Source organism: Strix aluco, chromosome 4, assembly GCF_031877795.1.
Source record: "Strix aluco isolate bStrAlu1 chromosome 4, bStrAlu1.hap1, whole genome shotgun sequence".
NCBI classification, from domain to species: Eukaryota; Metazoa; Chordata; class Aves; order Strigiformes; family Strigidae; genus Strix; species Strix aluco.
Genome location: NC_133934.1, coordinates 26821938 through 26844635, shown reverse-complemented (window position 1 = coordinate 26844635; position 22698 = coordinate 26821938). Strand labels below are relative to the sequence as shown.

Here is a 22698-nt window from a genome sequence, read left to right as displayed (position 1 = left end):
AAGCAACTTAAACTTCAGCCAAATCTTATTCTCTGCCTCTCTCCTGACTTGTTTTCAGGAGGGTTACACTAATGTGGATTTACTACACAAGATCTGAATGCAAAAGTGATGCAAGAGTGAATGTTGTTACCTTCACTGATACTTGTGTGATCTAAGAGAAACAGCACTGCTGAACAGAAGAGGAATTAAAAGAAAGACTTGTCTACTTCAGTAAAAATTTTAGGAAGAATATTCTTCAGTCTCCCAAGTTATTCTTAGAGTCTAAGGCTTGTGTCCAGTGTCCTGGCTATGACATCAGCAATGCACAGACACTTCAGAGGAGCAACTGGGAGAAAGTGCCTGTTTAAAAATGAACATGATGTTTCAGGGGACACAGTTAGAGTGCCCTATCTATTTGAAGTAATTTCAGAAGGGCTTTTTTAATGTAAGAAATTTATATTGTATATATAAATGAACGAGATAACATTGGTCTCCCTTCTCTTTATTTTTGGGAGCAGTTTTATTTAGTTAATATAGCTAGACAAACAGAGATGTGTCAGTCATGGACTTCGGACTTACTGCTGACCCCAGGAGGGAAGAACCCCCAGTCTTTTTACATGTGTGCAATCCCATCCATTTTTCAGATGACAGAACTTTGATCAACTTGAAATATATTGTTTACTTTGAAATAATGTGCTTTGTTTTGGTTTAAGAATTAATACTAAAATTTTTCCATATTTCTCTGTCAATCCCGTTGTTCTTTCTTGGAAACCCTTACAGATTTTCAAGCCAAACTGATGAAAAGTTTTGGTCCTCTTGAATGGAAGTTTTAATTAAGAATGCTATTTATAAGAAAACAGAAAAAATCAACCTGACAAAACAATAGAGATACTGTGCTTGAATAGGTGGCCCCTGAAGTAAATTGTCTTCTTGATTTTAAAAGAAATCATTACAACCACATTTTTCTGCTGGCAATGTAATGCTTCAAGAGTGATTGGAAAAGGCAAGTTTTAGAGAGGAATCTGAAAAAAGTGTGCTCATCACTGACATATCAGATGGAGCACATGCAGCATAAATCTATTATGAAGGTAGAACTGATGACTGCAGATAGGGGTCTTAAGATTGCCTAAAGATTTATTTTATCTAGAATGTAATGAAAGTGAAATTGGGACTAGGACCATCCCCAAGTTTTAATGATTTAAAAAAACAAAACACAAAGCCCCCACACACTCTGGGTAAAATCCTGACCATGAAGAAGCTTTGTCACTGGCTTTAATGTGGGATTTCATGCCCTCCGCTTCCCTCCAAAAGAAATTCCCTGTGAATTTCTAATTTCCATGGTTCTGTAATATCTAAGAAGAAAAACGCAACTCATCTGTTTGTGTTACTGCTTTGCTGTGCATTATATTTCTGTACATTACAAAATCACTTATATGAAAAAGATACATTGTTGCCATTGACCTATATACCACAGTATATAACACTTCCCTGAAAGACTGCTGGGACTGAGTCTGTCTTTCCCTTCATGGTTCTTCCTGTGAGAGCTTTCTTCATCTTGGACCATCAGGTCTCTGACACTCTTCAGCAGTCTGAGACACTGAGGCTCAAGCTCTCAGTCTGTCTAAATAATTTCTCACCCTATGCAGTGTTTTCATCTCTAAAATAGCTTCTGTATAATAAGGCAACAAAACTTAGCAAAATATATTGCTTCTGGCTGTGGCCAAGCTATCCCTTGAGCATTGCAAGGATAATTTTCTGTGACTTATGTTGCTTATCTGCCATTCTCCAATCTTTTCCAGCTAATTTGGATTCAGTTTTATTACCCTAATCCCAATGTATTTTGCATGATGAACAGATTTTACCTTCTTGTAATAATTTCCTTCTGGAACAAATATATAAGGAGAAAATGAGTCCAAAAAGCAATCTTTGTGACACTTGGTAACATTCTTCACACAGTCTGTTTACTGCTTCTGACCTTCAAGCAAATTTCTCAACCTTTTTCTTTGTGATGACTCTTGTTTTCTGTTTGGTTTCCTTCATCATCCTGGTCTGCCTTGTGTCATCCTGGCTTTCGTGTTTTATTTCCCATGTTTCTTTTTCTGTATGCCACAAGCAGCTGAATGCTGCTAATTCGCCCCATGGTTATCGCAGCTACATCTGCTTCTGCTTCTCCAGGAGCAGCCTGTCTATCCAGCCTTGCATCTCAGCCACAGCTGTACTTTTTCCATCAGGCAAGATGTTCTTGTGTTGGCATCAGATATACCAGCCTGTGTCCCCTTCCTCTCCCACACACCTCTTGGTACTTGCGCTGCCAGCTCTGTCACAGCTCCCCTTGGAATCTCTGTTAGGAGATTCAGGGGGCAGAGGTGGTAGACAGTACCTGCCCCTTCCAGCCTAGCCTAGAAACCCTGGAAGCAGGCCCTCCCAGGGTGACATGAATGTGTGTCTTATGCAGACACTAAATTAGATGTCATTAAGATGTGAGCCACTGTAACCAAGTGGAAAGAGGGTTTCTGTGTCACTGAGGTGAAGAAAAAGGTCATTTTTGAAACACTGTCAGTAGGAAGTCAGACCCTTTCTATTCTTTCTGTTCATTTATAGGTTCTGGCAAAATAGAGAGGAAACAAATTACTCTACATTTAGCTGATAGCCCCCACTTTCTTCTTGTTATTATCAGCAGGAGCTTGTCTTACCTCTTGGCAACAGATCCATGACCATTTCCGTGGGATCCCACGGTCTGCAGAGTAGATGTACAGCCTCTGAAAAGAGAGCTAGTAGATGTAACAGAACAGGCAGCAGACCTTTTGCAAATGCTAACCATAGGAGGAAGATTAGCATTTGCGAATTAGCATCAAAAGGAAAATTGCCTCTAAATTTGTTTCCTCTAAGGGGAAAAGCATTCTTCTTGTTCTTACATGCCAGAAGAACTAGGGAGAAACCCTGGCTCCATGATTCTGCAGTCACCGGCAGAATTCACATTCATGTCTTAATGCTAGGTTTTCCCCTTTAATTAATCTTTCTTCAAGAAATCCTTTGACATGTACAAATTGCTGTCTGTTCCCATGACCCGTTGGTTAAAGTTTATGGAAACAAAGCACATTGTTTGAAGGAAGAAACTCTGCCTTAAGAGTACAGGTTTTAACGTGAGCCTTTACTGTTAAGACAGTTCTTGACTTCTAATGTATTGAAGAATTTACTTGAGAAAGGATAAACACGTAATTTGTCGAATAACTCAGTAGCATGGGGTTGAATGAGTCAAACAGTTGCATTTAGAAGGTATCAAAGCTTTTTGTGATGGGGATTGTTTAAAAATATAGAAGTAGCAAGATACTATCTTAGAATTTTTTCACACCAGAGGTAAATGAACTTGTTTTCAATTGCTCTTGGAACAAACTGAAACTCTTGAGTAAATTAAGAGGATGCAAGTCTAAACAGCATAGGCATAACACCCTGATTCCAGTCAGTTTGAGAGGGGGATGTACTGTGTAACTAACTGTACTTTTTCTGGAGTTGCAGGGCAAAGACATGTACCTTATACTGGAAAATGACATGCTGAACCTGATTGACCCCATGGACCGCACAGTTCTTCATTCACAGCCCATTGTGAGCATCAGAGTCTGGGGTGTGGGTCGTGACAACGGCCGGTGAGTCTTCACTCTCCTTATCCCTTTTGACTTGGTGCTATTTCTGTCTGCTGATACAGAATACACATACACCTGGAGGAAGTTAGGTATAAAACCTATTCATTTAATTGAGTAGTTGTGTCCCAGGGGCTATGAGAGGATGGGTAAATTCTTTTTCTTGTTGGTGTTACTTTTTAAGATCTCTGCTTTTCGTAGTTTATCACATACATGCTGTTTTGCTAAACCTATATTGAGCAAACCTTTCAGATGAATTCAGCCAGGTGCATAAAACTGCACACACAACATTATTTAGTTTCAGATGTACAAAATACTTTTTTATATAGAACCATATTTTCAAATATGTCCTGTAGTATGTTTGTCCTGGCTATGTGAAATCATGTCTTCCTGCTGGTCCAAGTTACACGTGCTACTTACACTCTGACCATATGCATGTGTTTCCCCTTTCTTGAGATATTTGATTTGATGGAGGAAAAAGTTGGATTGAGGGAAGAGTAATGGTTTTAAGCCATTACTCTTACTTAAAGATCTTGATGCAAGAAAATTCCTCAGGGTGTTGCAGAAAACTAGGGTTTGTCCCTGAAACCTGAGTGCCTGTGAGCTGAAGTTCTTCCTTGCTGTAGAGAGCAACCACAAGTTCGTGCTAAAGGACTTCCTGCCCTGAAGCCAGTCTTTCCTTAGCTTCTGTTCCTGACTGGTCTTCTTTTGGTAGCATCCTTCTTTGTCTTGAACATTGCTGTGGGAACAGGGTTGTGAAGGTGACTTCTTATAGAGAGGGACAGCGAGCTGTCTTCCTGTCCCATTGAGCATTTCGGTGTATCAAAAACGTTGTCATTCACTTCGAGTAATTCCAGGATCTTCAGGCAGTACCCATCCTGACACATGGGTAGTAAGGATCGAATAACGCTAATGAGCTGCTGCTTTTTTGTCCATGTTTGATTATTGAGATATTTGCAATAGTTAGGGTGGGGGTTTTTTTGTCTCTGACTTTTGATGGAAAATGTCATTTTGGACCTGAAAAATCTTTCCCAGTAAAACATCTTCTGCAACTTCTTTATTCCTTCCCCAGAGTTTCTGATTATCTCTGCCTAAATTTCCAGAAGGAAAGGTGATAAGTGTTTCTGTTATAAAATTTCTAAATTTTTTATTTCTATGAATGACTGATGGTAATTTGGGTTTTTTTACTGTTTTTCACTTCCATTGGTGCAGATTTTTGAGAGATCTAAAAGGGGAAAATCCAGTTTGAAATGGAGGGAAATAAAAAGGTTTTAACTTCTTATGAATAAACCATTACAGTATTTCGTTTGCCTCAGAAAATGAATGCATTGCACATTTCCCTTCAAGTCAGATTTTGTAGTGGCTTGCTTTGGTCAGGAAGTAAATAGAGCAGCTTAAGGAGCACCTAAATGTGATGCAGAATAAAGGAAGCCAGTTTTGCTTTTCATTAATTTTTTTGAAGCATTTACCATTCTTTTTTCAAATACTTACATTTCTTTGGAAAATAAAATCATTCCATTATGTTGTTTATAAAATAAGATAATGAGTCATGTTTCTTTAGGCTGGGTACCTGCTTCTCCTAAAGACAGAACTGTTGATAGAAACATTGATGTTGAAAAGGGACATTTAAGAGAAATGTGCCTTTTGCAATCATGTCGCACCAAGAATGTTGTAAGCTTTTGGTGAAATGTATCTGTGGATGAGAGGCAATATCAAACTCTCCTAGATGAGTTGGTGGGAAAGGTTGTGTGTGTGCAGGTCGTTCTGTCTACTCTGACCTAGAGACGTAGAGACCTGCCTTGGTATCCCACAACATTTACCAAAGGCTATGTATAAGGCATAGGAAATAGCATCTCTGATCCCACTCCTGCCCATTTTCATGCCATATCTGGGGACCAAAGATGAATTCCAGTTCTGTTGAGACTTCTGCAGAAACTCCTGTCTCTATTAAGAAAAAAGTTTAGTTATGGAGTATGTGGGAGAAGTATAGGTCCAAGTTAAAAAAAACCCCAAACAACAATAAACCTGCAAACAAACTCAGTGTGCTCCCTCTTGGTCATAAAAGGTAGAAGCTTCCTCTACTGTATTCCTGCAAATAGATTTTATTTGTGACATTGACAATACAGAGAACCTGGCAGAGTGAATAAACTAATCTTCTCTCGTGTTTCTACCATCAGAAGAGGGAGTTGGCCTTTCCGTGTAGAACATTTCTTGTTTCTAGAGAACATGGCTTTGTTTGATTGGTTGCTGTAAATAACAGCCAGAAATAGTTTATTGAAGGTTTAATATATAAACACACGATCAAAACCAGCCTTAATATTTCATTTGCTGGCACAATAATGTTCTTAGCCGCTTTTATTGGAATCTTTTTTTCATTATAAGCAGTTTGATTTTAGAGCTTTCCTATTCTTAGCCCTTCATAAGAATTTTGATAGATGCTTCTACAGAAATTTTGTGTCCAGTATGACTTTGAGGACTGGAGCTCACTCTTTTTGAAATTTTATTTGTTTAATGTTTTGTGGACCCTTTTAAAAAAAAAAAGATTGTAGGAAGAGCAGTGTAGCCATTATTTGTAAGTAAACTCAGACTGCATGTGATGGTAGATATCAGAAGATCCAAAAGACAAGCAGAAAGAAGAAACTTACGACTGAGTAATCAGATACACACTGTGTTTTGGGTGTAGAGAGGTTCAGTATAGGAAACATGCTTTGAAGGGTAGCATAAATGATGTAGCATTTGCTGAAGAAGCACTAACACAAGAAAAAAAGCATTTGGTGACTGGAGAACCCAAGCTGAGAAAACCATATTGTTGAGATGGAAATTGCACTTTTCCATATAATTAGCAGGACAGGACGGTCCTTGAGCTCATCCTGGTAAAATTACCTGTTGGTTCTGAGGTAAGAAACACTAGAGCCATTCGCTGATTGCAAGAGCAACTTTCCCTGATTATGAGTTTGCCATTCACAGAGAAAAGTTAGGGTATCTCATTGCTGCTTTGGTGGATTAATTGTCCAGGAAGTTGATGAAATCCCAGTTTCTGGGATTAAGCTCTTCTAGAAGTTGTGGCACATGAGTTTTGTTAATTAGCTACATCTTCTGGTCCAAGAGCCTGTATAATAAAATATATTGGATTTGTTGTGAAAGGCAGTGTTTCAATTTTAAAATATTGTAGAAATTTATATTTTCCTCTATTTTGAGCTATTTGAACACCATAACGATCTGCAAGCCCTCCTTTTTAACTCTGTTTTGTTTGTAGTAATTTATTTGGGTAGATTATGCTTTGGAAGATGAAGAGGTTTTCTAATGACATCTGACCAGATGATTTTCTAAGCTGTACCATAATGAAAGATTGATGAAATACAGAGATCTGCTGATGAAGGTTTAATCTGAGGATGTGTCTGCTAACTCACCTCAGGCAGAAACATCTTCCAGGAGGCTGTAATCACTGACTCCATACATTACACTATTATTTTGACATCTAGAGTTTATTTTTTTAACGGTTCTGTAATAATCAAAGGCTTCATCGTACTGTTCACTTAGGCTGTGTGGTGATTTTGTGTTTTGAAAGGTAACATCACTTGTTTTCAGTTAATCAGTCAGTAAAATATGTTTGACCTTAAGAAAGTCTGGAGCACCTTCATGCAATTGTGAACAAAAGCAAGTTCCCACAAATTGGTGTTTATGCATGTATGTATGAGTATGTGTATGTGTAGACTCAGAGCTCCTATGTTTGAGAGATATATATATATATGGGCATTAAAGAAAAATAAATAGATTGTATCTGTCCAGCCTTTTGGCAGACTTCGCTTCTTAGATGATACTGTGTGATTTTTAGAAGTAGAAGCCACTGTACTCTTACACAGTCTTCGTCTCCAGCTATACTGAAAACAGAGACATGACGATTCATTTAGTATTATTTGTAAATAAAAAAAGTCCCCGCACTTGCTTAAGTAGCTTGATTTCAAGATCAGTAAGGTCACTGTCACATGGAGGATTTGTGGTCTCACAGGTGTATCAGTGAATAATTGTCAGTGCTGTGTTTGCTTCTTAACAAGCCATCGATGACATGGTTTTTTTCTGGGCTTTAAAAGCATGTTGGAAAATACTAGCCTACTGAAGCTATAAAAGGGTTGTTCTTTTCACTTGAGAGCTGCAGGAGTGTACATTAATCATTCCTTAGGTTGGGTTTTGTCTCCCCTTCTTGGCTGCTGGTGCATGCCCTTTGCTTTCTGAGCAGCTCGATAACAAGGAAGAGAGAAAAGGTAATGGCCCATCAATTTTGTGAAAGAGTTTCTGTTAGCACGTTTCCCTGAATCCTCCTTTATCTTCATTGCTCTTCCACCAATCCAAAGCCTGCCTCAACTTTTAAAACCTCTACAGGACATTAATAGCCTGAAAGATCATGGTTTCTTCTTTCCTGGTGTCTCCATACACAGCGGTATATTCCAGCTGAAAAATTCAGTGGTTAGCTGGTCAGGAGGGCTGTGAATGGGTTCAGGAGAGAGCTTTAATGGGACTGAATATGAAACTGGTTACTGCATGGTGTGGACACCTGGCACATTGGACAAAACACGTAGCACATGTCTTTGTGCATCTACTAGCTTTGTCACCACACAGTGCAGGTTTGTTTTCTCTGGATAGTTTGGGTGTTTCCCTGGCAGGCTGAGGAGGGAGCGCAGTTGCTCTTGAGTGATGGAGAGGCAGATTCTCTGGTATTAGGGTTTTCCGATTGTAGACTCTCTGACTAGACAGTGTGAAGGCATTACGCTCCCTTCTCTGCCCTAATAATGCCCATTTTGTCAGGTGATGGTGGCGGGGATCTCTTCATCTGCGTGGATATCCATTGCCCTGCTTTCTTTGAACTGCCCCTGTTTTTCTGCTGCCTAGCCATCAGGGAATAAAATGAGGCTGGGGATCAAAAAGGGGAGAAGGGGGTGGAGAGGACAACTGGATTGAAGAAAGTAGGACAATGTACGCACCAAAGATGAAGCTCAAGCTGCCTCAAAAAGGGAGAGCAGGCAACTAAATGGGTAGATGCCCCAAGTCAGATGGACATATTCCTGTAAGGCTGGAAGAGAAGAAAATCCTAACAACAAAACAGAAATTACCTGAGCTCTGTTATCTCAGGAGCTGTTAGGGAAAGAGCTGAGAAAACTGTTGGGGTGATGTGAGTGATAAAATGGGACAAATCTGTGGAAAAAGAGGAGGAAATGGTATAAAGTGATGGCTCAGATTCCTCAGAATATGGGGAATTAAAAATATTATACTATCTTGCTGTTTCAACAGCTAAATTAAAGTGGCCTGGTTTCAGAGTTGTTTAACACCTGCACTGTCCACTGACTTCAGTAGGATCTGTGTGTCTTGGAAAAATCAAATGTCTAGATCCAGATTTAGGAACCTTTTTCTAGACATCCAGAATTAGAAATTTTCACTTGAGCAACAAGGCTATACAGCAGGTTAAATGTTTTCTTTTTAGTTTTGTGTGCGTGTCAAGCTAAGAAGGGAGGGACATGTCTGAGTGAGAACTAGTTTGTTAGAGGACAGAAGAGGGATGAGTGTGGAAGCTGTAGTGCAGGTTGAGTGCCTGTCTCATGGCGTTATGATCTGTATTTCCTAGCTGAGACTGTGTACTTACAGATATTACCTGACTTGAGCTCCAGTGTGTGTCTATCATATGGACATGAGATTTGAGGAGGGATACCTGGCCTAAAAGCTAAGAGAAGTACAGACAATAAATACAAGTTTAGCATGGTTGGGGTATCCTGTTGTAGCTGTAATTGATCATTCCCCTTGTCAGAAGATATTTTGTGTACAAGCAACACAACATCAGGCCTCATTGATGCAATGTGGCTTACAGCTGCATTGTTCAGGGAGGTGATACGGTCCTTCTGGATTGCCTTCCCTTTGAAGTAATGATTGAATGTGCTCTGAGATTGAGTCTTTCTCAGATTATGTGAGAGGAGTTTATCAAGCTGTACAAGATAATGAATATTAAACTTTTTCTCCTGCATTAAAGAGACATGGTCAAGAAAAGCAGAAAATAAATTAAAACTGAGGTGGTGTTTGCACCTGCTCTTCTGAAAAGATAACACCCTTCAAAGAATGTGTAATTACAGCTGAACTCTTCAAACTCTGAGATACCATTAATCAATATTGCCTATTCCCCTTGGTCCTCATAACCTTGGAATAAGGACAAAACATACGGTGAAGAATCACATAAATAGGCTAGAGGTGAGGGATTATACTGGAGGAAAAGTATTCTGCTGGCTCGTCTGACCCATATTCTTAGCTGTCTTTTTTAGAGTAATCTTTTGCTTTCTCATTTCCCCTAAGCCAACTGCATCTAAATATCCTTTTCTGTATGTTTTGGTAACATTTTCCATTCACACTAAGAAATAGTTTAGGTGGTTATTTATACAAAACTTCCCATTTATATCCATAAGGCCTCACATTACTGTTTGCAAGTGCAGCGTGTTCTAGGAGGGTGTAAGGAAACAATACAGCTGTGAAAGGGAAAATCCAGTCAAGCTTACAGAATTAATGTGTTTTCAAGCAAATATAGTTAAGTGGATGCAAAAAGCTGTATGTGTGCATTCTTACTTTGCTTAATGAGACTGGTTTATTTTAGTTTTGGGATTTAACATGAAAGACATGGTAGACTGAAGATGCATTGAAATAGGCCCATATTAAGTTGAAATAGGCACCCATAGTTTTGCACCAGTGAATGGTTTTGTATCAATAGTGGCTTCAGCTGTGTCAGGGCAACATCCCTCTATCCTTTCGGTCTAATGCCACTAATGAGATGAAAAATTATTACATGTGACAGAAATTTTTCTGCATTACAGATGAGGCTTGTGAGCAGCTCAGGTGCTTACGAACGATGGATTCACCCTTTGATAGCAGCTGAGAAAGAAGGATATGCTTAGGGAGAATTTTGCCTGTGGAGCTGTAGATTCTTGGTAACCTTTGAAAAGCTTAAATGCAGAAACAGCAGCTGAGAACCATAGTAGGAGTAAATTAGCACAAGTGCAGAGAAGTCTCATAAAGCAAGGGAATTCAGACAAACACAGAAAAGGAGAATTGTAAGGATTTCTGTTTGTAGAGGGAGACAGGAACAGAGAAGCCCATGAAGGAGTACTGCTGAGGCATTTGCTTGTACAGAAGTGGGAAAAATTGCAGGAGGCTTCCTTTCTTACTAGGAAAAACAACCAGACAACCATAGTGTGTCACTTGCTCTGCTAGTGGTTTGAGCATGGCAATGAATGCTTAGTCACCTTAAACAGAACCCTTTACTGTTCCATATTTGTTTTCAGAAAATAGTGGAAAATACTGCATATAATTTGGAAATTTTAGCTAGTGTCACTTCTGAAAGTGTTCAACTGTAAAGCTTTCAGTTAAGACAAATGATATGTCTAAACCTGGACTACAAATAACCACTGCAAAGTAGTAAGGCCGTCTCAATTAATAAAAAGATGGCATATTGACTGAGTCCCTGGCTTAAATTATTTCTACAAATTTGTGCTAGAAAATCTCTACATATTCCCTATGATTCTAGCTATTAAACTCAAACACTTTAGGATACAACCAGGGTAATCGGTGAATTTAAGTGGCTATCATACAGGTCCCTGGAGAATAGCCTGAGCTGCCTGTGAAAGTGTCTGCAGCTCAGGAGAGCCACTGACTGCCAGACTGGGGTGGAAATCTGATGCTTTCTTCTATTATTCTTTTCACTGTATGTTAATCAAGCAGATGCTCTGCCCAGGCCGGATTCCTGTATTTAACTGTTGCCTTAACTCAGTGGCAAAACAGTGATGCAGGTGATGCAAAAAGCAGCTGCTCTCTGGCTCAGTAGCTGTGAACAGAAAACATCTCCCTCCCAGGATCTTCACAGCCCTCCTTGTTTTCAACACCCAGTTAGAAGCTTTGGTGTTAAATGACAGTGAAAGGTGGTTTAAACTTACCCTATTTACTTTGCCAGGTCATGCACTTGGGTGCATACACAATCTGTTGCTTCGTCTCAGCGGAGGCAATGCCAACAATAAATAGCATCCTCCTTCCCAAACCAGTTGGAGTCGACTGAAGGTGCCTGCCTTTCTTTCACCCCCTTCATCTTCAGTGGAACTGAAGTTAGACTTAGTTACACTTCTCTCAGATGATGTGTCAACAGTAGGGCCTGTGTATAGAGGGAGCCACCTATAGAATAAATTTTCTTAAGAGAATTAGGCTTTGACAGCCTTATGAAGACTGTCAAATAATGTCAATTTAATAACATTTTTCTTCAAATAAAAACCAAAACTTTGCTGTATTCCTTTGTTCTCATCTCAAGGCCTTGTCTAGTCTAAGGTCTCTAGCAGATAAGAGAAAACCAAGTTAGTCCACTAGTGATTTCACTTTGCTAGTCTAATGTATATTGAAGCTGTTCAGTTACTAATAAGGTGGGCATATAAAAAACCTTCTGAGGAGAAAAGCCATAGAGAGCATAGACCACTGAATAAAAGAACAGTGTTTTAAGAAAAATTGTGCTAAGAATACTTATAAGCACCATTCTGGCTGAGATGTTTGATACAGCTCTTTGTTACCGTGAGTATAGTATGTTTGTATGAGCAGGAACAGACTTTTCTGTCCTGTGGTGGATTACTTGAAAAGGTTAACCCTTTGTAAGACATGTATTTACTATGCTTACTGTTTTCTATTGTAGGCAAGAATTTGACTTCCTAAAAATTGTTACTATACCAGCCAAATAATTTCTGAAAAAGCAATTCAGAGGATAAAATTTACTGTGCAGTGGAAAGGGTTTCATTTTATTATCTCTGTATTATGCTAATTAATGAAATGTGGGACATTCACAACTTTCTAATACAGCAAATAAAAAAGTTAAATTACAGCCAGAAAATGACCTGTCTCTAGTTGTTCTTCCTATCCAAACACTTTGTGTCCCTACCCTACTGGTGGGTTAGAGAGAGGTAGGATGTTTCTATATATGTCTTTACTGTGAAAATATTTATATCCACATACATAAACACTCTTTTCATGTTTGCATCAGTGTTATACTCCCGATATCAAGGAAACTTGTAACATGCCTATGTATTTGTAGCTCACTGAAGGTCTTCTGGAATTTAGTATGTACTACAGTAAAATAATAAGGTCCAAATTTTGTGCTGCGTGTGTCTCTCTCTAAACACAGTCACAAGCTTGGCTGAACTGTACTGGTACAATAATTTGGACTGTGCTTCTAAAATGTAAGACGATGTTCTTGCTATCAATTTACCACTTCAAATATTTAACTGTCGCATCTGCCTCAGGATGCTTTTCCACTTTTGCTACTAGCTGGTTGCAATTCAAATATTTATGTGAGGTACATCTTTATGTAAATCATAGCATATACTATCTTATCCATTACATGTATTTAGAAAGCATTTTCACTTTGGGCCTTTAATTCTGAGAATGATATGTTGGCTTCTTTCCTTGGCTCCACCAGGGAAAAGGGCCTTTGTTTGTCAGTGGTATTCAGCACGGTTTGCCCTCTGGCAATGGAGTTAGGTGACCTACTCAAGTCTCTTTGATAAGCGCAGATTGATTAGCAGAAACTTAAATGCTAATTTGAACAAACTAAAAGATTTTTTTCAACAAATAATTCAAGCGTCTTAAAACATTTAGTGGTTTTCTTACTGACTGACTTGGTTTTGTATTTAGAAACTGTTACATGAACATCCGTATTTTTTCGAGAAGAAAATTGTGTTTAATGTCACTGAAAAATCTGTGTGCATTTTATCTTTTGTGGTAATGGTCTGCTTTACAGAAATGCTATTCATCTTAATGCCATAAAAATAATTTTAATTTATAATTTGAGTGATGCATTAAACATAGAACTCAATTCTCAATTGTCTCTAAAATTTTAATATTTTACTGCTTGAAGTTCCCCTCTCCCCACCTTGGTTAATTTAAAAGCTGGCTGGACGTATGCTTGTGTGCCCCATGAGTCTGACCAAATTCCACTTATAATTGATGGGAAGCTTTTTGTTAATTTCAGCATGAGTTGTGTTAGACCGTAACTTACAGATGTGGACACGGAAAACCTGAATGCTGCTCAGCAAAATCAATGTAATACCTCTGGGAGCGGCAGGATGGTGTAAATGTTATTTCTTTAGCAGGGGTAGAGTTCTTCTTGTAGAACAAAATAGGTGGAAAAATAAGGAGCCTACTATGAATCTTAGAATTCTGAGTAGGAGAGAGTTTGAGATCTGCAAGGTCAGGCAAGGTGGCTGGCTTCAGTATTGACCTGGTATTCTGCTGATCTTAACGTTTAACATCAGTGAAGTAAGTGAATTTTTCCACTTCAGGCAAGAACCAGTGAAAGTCAGCTTGCCTGTGTTCTGGGGTACCTGTTATTGACATGTGGCAGTGTTTGGGATAATGCTGTATTTGTCAAGAAGATGCAAAAAGAGGAACTGTAGATAATTTAAAGAATAATTTTTCAGTAGCTCAGACTGGAAGGATCCATGTGGGCCCTATGGCCTGTCCTCTGCAATTGCAGGCAATCTCAGAGCAGTTAAGTTATTCTTTTGGCAAGCTGATTGCAGGTGTAGTTCAGTTTGCTAAGGATGTATTGAATTGTTTTTGTTTTGTATTTGTGTGTCATCAGTCTTTCTTCATTAAGAAGTTTATCTTCTGCCTGTTCCTTTTGGTGATGTCTGAAGAATCTAAATAAACTTTACATGTGTATCTCCAGCAATATAGATGCACATTTAAGATAAAATGTACCAATAACTACAAGAGAACAGATGCACTAAGAAAGATTCTAATTTTTTGTGTGGTTTTGGGGGGACACTCATCTGTATTTTATTAGGAAAATTGTTTTTCATCTCTGCTTTTGCTCAGGTACCATCAGGAACATAATGAGATGAATTAGACAAAGCAAACTAAGCGATTGCTCGTGCCCTCTATTCATTTATCAAGTACATACGTGGCTTCAAGGGCCTTAGTTTAAAAAACAAACAAAGCTCTTCTGGGATATTGCCAACCCAGCCATTCATAAGTGGCATGTTCATTTTGTCACTTTTGAGCCTTTAGGATTCAAGGTAGTATCTCAAACTTTTTCATTCATCCATGGATGCTGGAAACTTGTTTTGTGGTGTGTATGGAGATTTTCATATACCTGTCTGAATCCAGGATTTAAACTTTATGAAATGTTTCTTCACTCGTCCCTTACCTTCCCTCTCTTTTTGAAAATAATATGACATTTCAGATAAATTAGACGATCTGGCACTGCTGTTGCTGCTTGATAATTTGGGAAGAAAGCAGATCATTACAATGATGGGAGGTTTTCAGCTTCTAGGTTGTTAAAGACTAAACAAAATTGTTGTTGTGCTCCGAGTTTTGCTAAAAGGAGTAATTTTTTGTTTCCTGGAAATGTCAATATGTTTTGCCTTAGGATAGGATGGATGCCTCAGAATAGCAAAAGGTAGGGCAAGCTTGGGAAACATTTGTTTCTCTTCCTGCAGGGCAGTAGTGGAGCTATGAATGCTGCAGGTGCAGGAGCTGGGATGCAAACCTGCTTTTGCTTTTATCTCAAGTGTAGGACTACAAGTCTATAGTAGTGTGTCTGTACTACTAGGTCTGTAAGTGTGAGCCAGCAGTGTGAGTGCAGCTGCTAGGGCTAACTACCTCTCCACCCACAAAAATACACTCTTGGCCTCACAACAATGAATTTGTTCCTATAATATCATTTTCCTTTTGTTCAAACTGGAATAAATCACAACCTAAATCCGTGTTCCTTACTCACAAACTCATTTTCTCTTTTCCTCAAAATTTTCTGTATGTGAAGCCCTTGGATCTAGTCCTTGCACATGCTCAGGTTGAGTATGAGGATCTCAGCCGCTGATGGTGTTTTTGTTTCTTTAGTCCAGCCACAGCTCTGCTGATATTACCAGGGATGTGTGTGATGGGATACTTGGTATTTTGCTGTGAGATAAACAGCTGGCCATGCAATAAGAATATTTGATCAACTTGGGGAGAACATGATCCCACCCCTGTGTCTAGAGTGTAAGCTAAGTTCATTTACTCAGACACCTTGCTGTTCACTGGCAGTTTAACCAGAGAATTGGACACATCATCACTGCTGAGTGTGTGGAGATCTGCACAGATTTTACAGTGTTAAATATCTACTCCCTGATTATGAGCTTGGCTGAACTTTATCTCTAGTGAGGAACACAGCAGCTTGGGGACATACAACCTGGCTGAGGACCCATGAGAGGGCAGCACGTGATAGCTGGGAGAGGCTGAAACAACACGTGTTGTATTTATAAACCAGGCATGCCCCCAAACACCCCTGCTGCCTTGAATGTGACACTTTTGGCAGTGCAGGAGTTGAATTTGTCAGGTCTTCTAAGATGAGAGCTCTCTCATGGGCACTTTTCACCTTGCCAGGGCTGGCTGCTTGTGATCTTTTTGTCAGTGTAAAGTTGACCTGTTAACCTGCTGCAAGCTCATTTCTTTTGCAGCCTGTAGGTAAATTGCAGTACAAAGATCCTGACTGTCTAGTGATTTGGCTTCAAGCTCACAGCGCTGGCTGGCAGTGGGAAATGGGACTCGGTGCAGTGTTTGCGCTGGACATTTTTTCATGTGCTTTATGGTAGCAGTTGTTGCTGGGGAGAGCCTGTCAGCCAAACTCGGCAGCCAGTGCCCAGTGCAGCAACTTCCATGACTGGTCTCAAAACTGAAGTTATTGATGATTATTCTCTAAAACACAGTTCATAAAAGAAGACTTTTGAGTGAGTTTCACCTCTTTCATTTTCAGAATACATATATCTGACCAAGTAAGCTCAAAGGAATCAGAAAACAGATACCACCATCCCCCTGAGCCTATAGCTAAAATTTTAAGTTCATGTTTGAATTTCACATTTTTGGGTGGGATTGAGGATTGGTATAGAAAATTTGGCCAGAATGACAAACACAAGGCATAGCTGTAGTTACTAAGCAAGTTGCGTGTGCACAAAGAGGAAGACACTGGGCTCAAACTACTTTTTCATTTTTAGAAACTTCCTGCTGGCCAAACTTAGGAGATTTTCCTGTTGCTGGTAGCAGAGGTAAATCTGTTGCTCTTTTCATAGTCAGCAAGTAGAAGCAACAAATTTAGAGGAGCAGAGAACATGGGGCACGAGAAAGGGAAGCTGAAACATTAATCGTAGAATGGTTTGGATTGGAAGGGACCTCAAAAATCATCTAGTTCCAACCCCCCTGTCACGGGCAGGGGCACCTTCCACTAGACCAGGTTGCTCAAAGCCCCGTCCAACCTGACCTTGAACACTTCCAGGGAGGGGGCAGCCACAACTTCTCTGGGCAACCTGTTCCAGTGTCTCACCATCCTCAGAGTAAATAACTTCTTCCTTTCACCTGATATAAATCTACCCTCTTTCAGTTTAAAGCCATTACCCCTTATCCTATCACTACATGGCCTTGTAAAAAGTTCCTCCCCTTCTTTCCTGTAGGCCCCCTTTAGGTACTGGAAGGCCACTATAAGGTCTCCCCGGAGCCTTCTCTTCTTCAGACTAAATAACCCCAAGTCTCTCAGCCTGTCTTCATAGGAGAGTTGTTCCAGCCCTCTAATCATCTTTGTGGCCCTCCTCTGGAATTGCTTCAGCAGGTCCATGTCCTTCTTATGTTGGAGCCCCAGATCTGGATGCAGTACTCCCTCCAGGTGGGGTCTCGTGAGAGCAGAGTAGAAGGGGAGAACCACCTCCCTCAACCTGTTGGTCACACTTCTCTTGATGCAGTCCAGGATACGGTTGGCTTTGTGGGCTGCAGACACACATTTGCCAGATCATGTTTTGCTTCTCATCAACCAAGATACCCAAGTCCTTCTCCTCAGGGCTGCTCCCAATCCATTTTCTGCCCAGCCTGTATTTGTGCTTGGGATTGCCCCGATCCGTGTGCAGGACCTTGCACTTGGCCTTGCTGAACTTCATGAGGTTTGCACGGGCCCACCTCTCAAGACTGTCAAGATCTCTCTGGATGACACCTCTTCCCTCCAGCCTGTCGACTGCACCACACAGCTTGGTGTCATCATCGGATCTTGAACTCTGCCATTTCATGGTCACTGCAGCCAAGGCTGCCCTTGAGCTTCACATTCCCCACCAGCTACAGTCTAAGCTATAGTCACATTCCCCATAGTCTAAGTAGCTGAACCTTTGGCTGTGGCACCAGTCCTGTAACCCGTTGTTTATTCGCTAGATTCAACTAGCCCTTTCAAACCCCTTTCCTTTGACCAGGAGGACTGATGAAAAATACCAGGGCAAGTTATTTCTCAAAAATAGACCCAGCATGTTTGTATCTAGCCATATTGTTACTGAAAGGTGCATAGGCAGTAAGTTTTGATTGTACCACATACCAAAATACCTAGTCCAACACAGGATTAGAATTCAGTCCCAGTTCATTTACTGGATAGCCAGCTAAAAAGTCAAAGACTGGGACGTATGTAGTTTTACTTACACTTATTTTTACAGGTTTTCCAAAGTTCTGCTGAATCTCTTTTCTTGTACTGAAGAGAGGTTCAGGGAGGAGTGGTGTTCTCCCACGAACTGTTCCAGCATATTAAAATGGCAAAGTTTGGCTTCTCTCCTTAGAAGCTTTTTAAATTGGAGTGTGACATTGTTCTCACAAGTGCTGTTGTTTGGCCAGCTGGAAGTGTACCATGTCCTGTTGTATGCTACTTGCAGAGAGTGAAAGAGGAGAACAGCAATGGCAAGGATAGTTGTCATCAGATTAATTCTGTTTTCACTTGCAAGTTTAAACAAATTATGTTGAACACCTATTGGAACCTGGATTAAAAATATAGCACATGTGTATCTTATGGCATTTAACCAGTTGCAGATTCCATTTTGCTTGTGCATAAAATGTCCCTTTATTTCCCCCCAAGTGAGTTCCACACTTGTGTCAAGACTGTCAAGGACTTACTTGTTTGCTTCAGTGCAAAAATTATTATATAGCCTTGAATTCTTGTTAGCACTGGGCATCTAGCACATCCAAGAAAGGAGAAATTGGATCTGTTTCTTCTTAGGTAGCATCAACAGATTTGTTTATTAAATTCCAACCTGTTACTCCTGTGGAAATCAGCAGAAAGCTTTCAGAATGGCACAGGTGGTCACTTGAGTGAACTGATCCTGCCAAACTGTGTTGATGATACGCAGGAGGGAAGGAAGGAACCTCACTAGAGTCTCGGAGTGTATTTAGGCTGTGCACAAACATCCTGCTCCCAATGGATCTGTGTGGCTGGAAGAAGTGACTGCCAGCAAACTGTCTTTAACTGCTTTTCAACCTCCCAAATCTGCTGGGGGAAATACCCATGGTTGCAGTCCCTGCCCTGCTTTCACTTACGCTGAGCTCAGCTAGTTTAAAGAGGCTGGTTGATGGGTATTTGCCATGTTGGCTCATTTTCCTTGAGGAGGCAGGGTGTGAGCCCACAAGCAGCTCCGCTGGCATGTTTGAAGGAGCAAGTCCCTTGGATGGAGATAAGGGTGATGTGCAGGGTGGTGACCCATGTCCTCATGCCACTGCAGTTGTTTCTTGGTCGGAGTTTTCTTCCCCCCAGGCCTCCCCTGCATCCAGGAGGAGTGATGTGCAATGCTGCAGGTAGCTATGAAGCTGAATGCCCTGGGATGGGGTTTAAGCCCTGCCATGTTTTGTGTGCAGTCCCTGGGGAAGCATCTCTTTATTGCTGGTTGAGCATGTTTGATGGGGAGTTTTGCCAAATAAAAAATGGAGCTCCAAGAGTGTTGTGTTTACTGTCACCTTTAGTGCAAGCAACACCTCTAAATTAGATTTACTGTTATTGCATGTGTCAGTTCTGGAAAATCAAATTATTCGGTGTGTTTGTTTTTACAGCTCAAGGATAAATCTCACTTCTACTATTAGCAGGTGTAATTTCATTGAAGTAAACGCAGTTGTACTTCTGTCTGAATTCTTGGATTTGGCCGTAAATCTTCGCTGTCTTTTAAAGAGACTTTCTTTCTCTGTTGCATTCAGTTCAGAGTCATGCTGTGAAAGCTTTGCACTGGTTTTGGAAAACTGGGAGGTGAAGACTCCCTGCGCACTTCAGCTTTCCCCAAAAGATTGCTTCTGTCACAGCAGATTAATCTTGGAAGTTTACAGGCTAGAAACACAGTGCGTAGCAGTGAAGGTTTGTTAAAGGGGGAGGAGAGGCGCCTCTTCCGCGGGTCGGAGCGCGGGGAGCACGCAAATGGTAAAAGCGATGGGAAGGGAGGAAAAGACACACCCCTGATGGAGCGGTGCCTTCCAGGGAGAAGCGCCCACTCGCTCACAGCTGGAGCCGGCGAACACAAGCGTGCACAGTCCGTGAGGAGAGTGGGAGCTGACATGATGTGCTTCAACTCGATGCAAAATGAATGAGCTGCTGTTCTCGGGGGTATTCGGCCCCTGTCGTTGAAGTACAAGTACACGGCTGCATCAAGTGCACTTTGCATCATCTGATGCCTAGATACACGCTAACGGAGCCGGCCACCAGGCAGAGTGTTGAGTTGGGTGTTTGTGTATGACGTGCTTGGCATTAAATTCCTCTTTGCTGCAACAAAAAGGTAAGAAACTTAAAAAGTGACAAGAAAAAACCTTCAGCCTCCCCCCCCAGACAACAGTCTCACTTTAGGAGTAGCTTTTGTCTCGAGCTGTATTTTCAAGGCTTATGGTCCATTAAGTCTAAAGCTTCTGTGTGGATGCCTGCAAGGCAAATTACAGCTCCTAGTGTGACAAAGGCAAGTCAGATTTCTTTTCTCCAAGAGCTTGACACTTAACAACCTTCAGGGAGAGCACCGTAGCAGAAATGCTGGACTGTGTGCTGAGCGGTAAGTATGTGATACTGTTCTCCCTCTCCTTTATTCCTTCAGATATTGCTCATTTGAGCAGTAAGCTAACTAATGGGTCCTGATGATTAATAGGTTTGGAGGTCTGTGTTCAGCTCAGAATTACATGTTCCTAAACTGGCCGCGGTTACTGGCTGCATATTGACCAGCCTGATTCTGTAGAGGATGATCATAATTTGTTTTTACTGGTAATGCTGTGTTAATGGATAAAAAGATGATGTAGTTAAGAACAGCAGAAGCCTCATTTACTGAAAAGAAACCTCCCTGTGTTTCCCCCCAAAACATACCGTGCCTGTATAATTATTTATGTGTAATTTCCAGCTAACTTCTAGCTAGCCAGTCTGGGCTTTCTTCTTTCAGCCCATAATGGAAAATAGAGATTGTGCAATTTGAATTCTTTGTAGAGGTCCAAAAGAAGTAAACATATTTAAAGGCAGAAGCATTACACTGGGGGGGGGATACATGCATGTAAAAATACATTTAGTTGAAGTGAAATGGTTAATGGCTTATTTGACAGAAGAGGAAACTTCATGATTTAAATGTAATATATTGCCTTAAGGTCTCTGTGCTTGCTTAATCCTATCTGTATTCATAAAGAATTTGCAGCAGAAGAAATTTCATTGATTTGTTAATTGATATATAGCTTTGAATGCTCATTATGCTGGATGCAGAGGGGAAGGAAGAGAGAGAGGCACATTTATCTTTTTCTTTAAACTCAGCAGCTTCACTCTTAAATTAGGTTTCTTGCATGTTATGAAAGCTCATTGCTCTCCCTGTTCTATGCAGTAATTTTTGTTTTCTTAAAGGATAGCAAACACTGCTGAGTCTTGATCTCTATCAGGGAAATATATGAAGTGTTTCATCTCTTAAAACTATGGCTTTAATTACGGTTTTGTAGCTGTTGCCTTGCACTTAATGTAATTATAACAACTTGTGAGTGAGGAAGAGGATATTATTTAGCCCTGGAGCATTCCTCAGTAAAAATTGGCTTATTTATTTTCATAAGGAGTTAAGAGAAAGATTGTGGGGTTTTATTATGTAATACCAGGTAGAGTTCTTTTTTGAAAAAGTACAGGTTAGTTTCTCCTTCTATAACAGTGGACGTATAAAAATAAATAACTCGTCTATGAAGATATTTTAAACACTGGTCGATTGGAATACAGATGAGGATTAAACCAACTGTGTGAATTAGTATTTTAGATAATTAAGGTGTGTATTGAAGGTCCATGGTGTTTCTTGTATTGTTACCATCTGTTGGGTATCCTGTTAGGTAAGGCTTTCTGGTTCGCCATTTGGAGTTTCCTGTGTTTCATGACATGAAGTAAAACTCTTACTGGGGACAAAATTCTGATCTAATTGATATTAGAGTGCTAGTATTGATTCAACTGCTCTGTATAGCTTTAATTTGTGTTAAAGTACAGACTTTGCTCCAGTGTAGTTTGAGACAGGCTGAGATAACCTTATTCCCTGGGTGAAGTTAATCCAGGTCAAAAACTAAAATATACCAATTCTAAATTGGGAAATATCAAGTCAGTAAAAAGCGTTCAGTTTCATTTCCTCCTCTTAGAAAATAACTGGCATGTCCCTGATGAATTTGTTTTGGTGTCTGCCAAAGAAAACAACATCCTCTTTTTTTTGTTGTTGTATTTCGATGTGATATTAAATCCTTCCTGTATGTCTTAAGAAGTTTCCAAATTGGAAATATCTTTATGGCTGAATTTAATAATTCTTTAAAAAATTAAACCAGAAAATCTCATATCCAACTCATCTATCAAAAATGGTTGTCTAGTGATTTGGGGAAAAGGTGGCCTGCCATTCAGAGTTCTTCTCATGCTTCCAGAAATGTGTTTGTTTTCCCAAACAAGCCGGACGTAACATTTCCTAAGGAAGGGGTAATGGACTGCAGTGGGTTACGAAAGATGCTCCTGGCTTATATCAGGAGGCGAGGTACCTGGGGTGGCTGTGTGCTTCAGGGAGCTGTAAGTGTACCCACTCTTTCATCTACAGTCTTCAGTCACTGTCATTTAGTATGTGCAGGTGAGGGAAACCCAGAAGAAATGGTAAAATGACCTGAGGTTGCATATTTATGGAGAGGACTTGAGGAATGACAAGGAACCAGCTTGTCTGTCAGATATCAATGTGATGTCTAGCACCCAAACTTTCAGCGGGACTTACTGTTTCAGGGCCTCTGGTCTTAAGAGTATGATTTA

At 40.3% G+C, this 22698-nt stretch overlaps 1 protein-coding gene across 13 annotated transcripts in view; it reads left to right on the top strand.

Moving 5' to 3' along the window:
* Nucleotides 1–22698, top strand: part of APBB2 (amyloid beta precursor protein binding family B member 2) — a 209426-nt gene that overhangs the window by 161209 nt on the left and 25519 nt on the right. For 12 of the 13 annotated variants that reach the window (XM_074822394.1, XM_074822400.1, XM_074822395.1 and 9 more), the window contains one exon: nucleotides 3496–3623. In XM_074822394.1, the coding sequence (XP_074678495.1) occupies nucleotides 3496–3623 (128 nt within the window). Of the gene's footprint in view, nucleotides 1–3495; nucleotides 3624–19828; nucleotides 20207–22698 lie in introns of those variants that run through there. The other variant, XM_074822406.1, reaches the window with a different exon arrangement.